General features: G+C 40.4%; 1 protein-coding gene across 1 annotated transcript in view; it reads left to right on the plus strand.

The window, feature by feature from the left end:
- Nucleotides 1-2,441, plus strand: part of LOC105192538 (nucleolysin TIAR) — a 472,885-nt gene extending 470,444 nt beyond the window's left edge. The window contains exon 11 of the mRNA XM_025298465.1: nucleotides 2,353-2,441. Within this exon, the coding sequence (XP_025154250.1) occupies nucleotides 2,353-2,367 (15 nt within the window). The 3' untranslated portion in view covers nucleotides 2,368-2,441. The remainder of the gene's footprint in view (nucleotides 1-2,352) is intronic.
- Nucleotides 2,442-3,035: the final 594 nt, after the last annotated feature.

Genomic DNA, 3,035 nt, shown 5'->3' on the forward strand with positions numbered 1-3,035 from the left:
GTGATAGCACGAGCAGTTTCAATACTTGAAAAGATGGGAAGCGGCTGGAAACTTACTGCAACCCCTCTCCGTTATCTCCGCGCTCGATCTTTTGTATCTCCATCGTCCTATCTCTCGCTCCTCATACCCGCCAACCATTCTCACCCCTTCGGTTTTAAGTACCGCGGCTCATGCTCGTCGCACCGATAATATCTTGTCTCCTCTTTTCCTCAGAACGCGTTTATGTAGGAGCAACGCCTCAACGGTAGAATCAGACGCGAATCTAATGCGGAAACTAACGAAACTAAAAAACGAGCCCCGAGGCTCGCTCAGACTGTCAAGAGGCCCTGAAGAATATAAGATTGATCACAGATATCTCTTTTTCTCTCCAATTTATGTGTACGTATGTACACTTCAAGCTTGAACATCAATTTATTTTCTAAAATTTCGTGAATTATAAATGTGAAAACGTAAATCAATGTTTTTTCACCATATCGCTCTCTTCACTTCTCTACTGCATATCCGTTGGTTATGCTGCCGCGGGCGTAGCCTTCGGAGCCTCGGCGAGTCATCGCCTGCCCCTGCGTAGAACGTGTTTGAGATTTGGCATTCTCGACGTGCCCCGACACGAATTTTCAATAGTACTATTCTCCCTTGTATCGGGAAACTCGCGGCTCGAAAGAGTCGCGCTTTGAAGGGGTGCGATGACTCGTCTGACGTCTCTTCCGAATGAAACTCTCTCGCGACACCACATCCCGTGGATATGTAATCCATAATTTTGCCCGCGAGAGAACGGATAAAAGACGAAAAAACAAAAAAAACAGCAAAGAGAGAGACAGAGAGGAAAGGAAAGAAGAGGTTAGATAGATAGACGGATGGGGAGAGTTCGTCGATGATGACTGAAATGAAAACGAGATAGGACGAGTGATAGACGACTTTGTTATTAATCAAAAGACGGACGGAGATCGTACTTTAAGCGAATCAAAAGCGTGTTCGACGTTCCTCAATCAAAAAAAAAAAAATGAAAGAAAAAGGGAGAAAGATCGATGATTAAAGTGCGACGCGCGAAGTGCTCGAAACGCGGGAGTGAAGAAACGGCACAATCAAACCTGCCCAACATCGTGTAGAGTTTAGATGTTTTGCGATGAAAATAGTGTCTACCGTTAATCCGTCGCGCGATTGTGTCGACCGGCTAAAAGAGTGGCTTTTCCATGTGAGAGAGAGAGAGAGAGGGGGGGAGGGGGGAGGAAGAAAAAGAGAGAGAGAGAGAGAGAGAGAGAGAGAGAAAAAGAGAAAAAGAGAGGCAAGCCCGACAATAAAAATCGCCACAATTCCAATGTTTTCTATCGCGATGAGTGATTCCGATACAGTGATTCGTACGTAATCGAAATTAAGAGTGATAGTCGTGTTGCCGCTACGTGCATTTTGTTGGCTGCGTTTTGTGTCGCCTCGCTTTTCCGCGATTTGCAGGTCTTCAGAGAGAGTGTTTCACGATGATTCAAAACGCAGACTATCGTTCTGAGTTTTGTTTCGTAAAGTTTTGCCAAAAATTACACTAGAGGGTGTGCCTCGCGCTGGGTTAATCATCCGAATTTGTTCTCATTGCTTATAATATCGTCGTTATATTAACGTTATTATCATTACCGGTGTGTTACATCAACATATTCCATGATGCAATCAGAGCATCATATCAGAAATATTCACGTTCACATATATACGTTCAGATTTTTTCTTTACCTGCACATAACTCTCTTACTGAATGCATTTAGCTTACCCCAAATTTTCTACTTTACTGTATCTTTAATTTAGTGCAACACGTGTTTGATATCCTTATTTTAATTGAGTTCTTATACAAATTATCATGCATGATCGCACGTTATGTAAACACGACCGCGATTACTTCCGGTATCTTCCGCATGTTCGAATCGAGCATTAATTCTTTAACCATCTTTCGACTTATTTCTCTCGTAACCTGCACACTGAGAACAATTCTTTCTATAATCAAGTTACAATCAAGTGTTGTTATCTTCCGTGTGGCCAGTCGATTATCTTTATAGTGTGTAACGACATAAATTTCGATAAAACCGTAACGCGTTGTCGTAATAAATTAGAACTCGATTCTTTTCCACGCTAATGCTAAACGAAATGTATTTTGAATCGCGCGTGATTGTGCAACATCAAGTCAATCCGTAAACTATTGACAACGTTAAAAGTACTAGAAAGAGAGAAAGAGAGATGGAGAGAGAAAGCGTATAGATACACGACGTTACAATAAAATGCAGGTTACAATCGTAATTTGCAAAAGTTTTGCATCATTTCAAATTCTAGCTTAAAATGAAATCGTCATGCTAACCAAATCTCGTTTTCTACTAGAAATTGGGTGACTAGCCTCGAGGACACGGCACGAGTATGCAAAGAGAAAGCAACAAAATTATAAATAAATATATATACATACATATAAATACAAATACATATATATGTATATATTATATATATAAATATATATTTGTAGCCATATATACGTATATATTTATATATATACACATATATATACATATATGTATATATATATATATATATATATATATATATATATACACATACAGCATACACACTTACGCGCAGCGGCGGCGAGGGCTGTTATTTTCAATCGTCGTGCGTAAAAAACAAAGCGCTGTGCGTGAGAAAGTTAGCTCGTAAGAAGCGAACGTAAATAAAGAAAAAATAAAAGGGAAAATATCGTGTACATTATTAGTTAGGCGAAAGAAATAAAAGTATAGGTTATTTTTGTGAAAGGTGGAACGAGCGAGGGGAGAGGGGGAGAACGGAGACCGAGAGTGGCAAGTGGGACCCAATGGCAGATTGTAATAAGAATTATGCAATAAGAGCCCGTTCTATTACCGCGTACATTCGCATCTGTCGATCAAATCCTGTAACGATAACGCATCCTCCGAGAGGCGTTTAACCAACAAAAAGAGAGAAAAGAAAGAAAGTTGATCGGATCTGACACACTCTACTTTTACGTTCCTTACGTTCCACCCAGTCGCTCCCCTTGT

The sequence above is a fragment of the Harpegnathos saltator genome, unplaced genomic scaffold (genome assembly GCF_003227715.2).
Source record: "Harpegnathos saltator strain DR-91 unplaced genomic scaffold, Hsal_v8.6 scaffold219, whole genome shotgun sequence".
In the NCBI taxonomy this organism is placed as follows: Eukaryota; Metazoa; Arthropoda; class Insecta; order Hymenoptera; family Formicidae; genus Harpegnathos; species Harpegnathos saltator.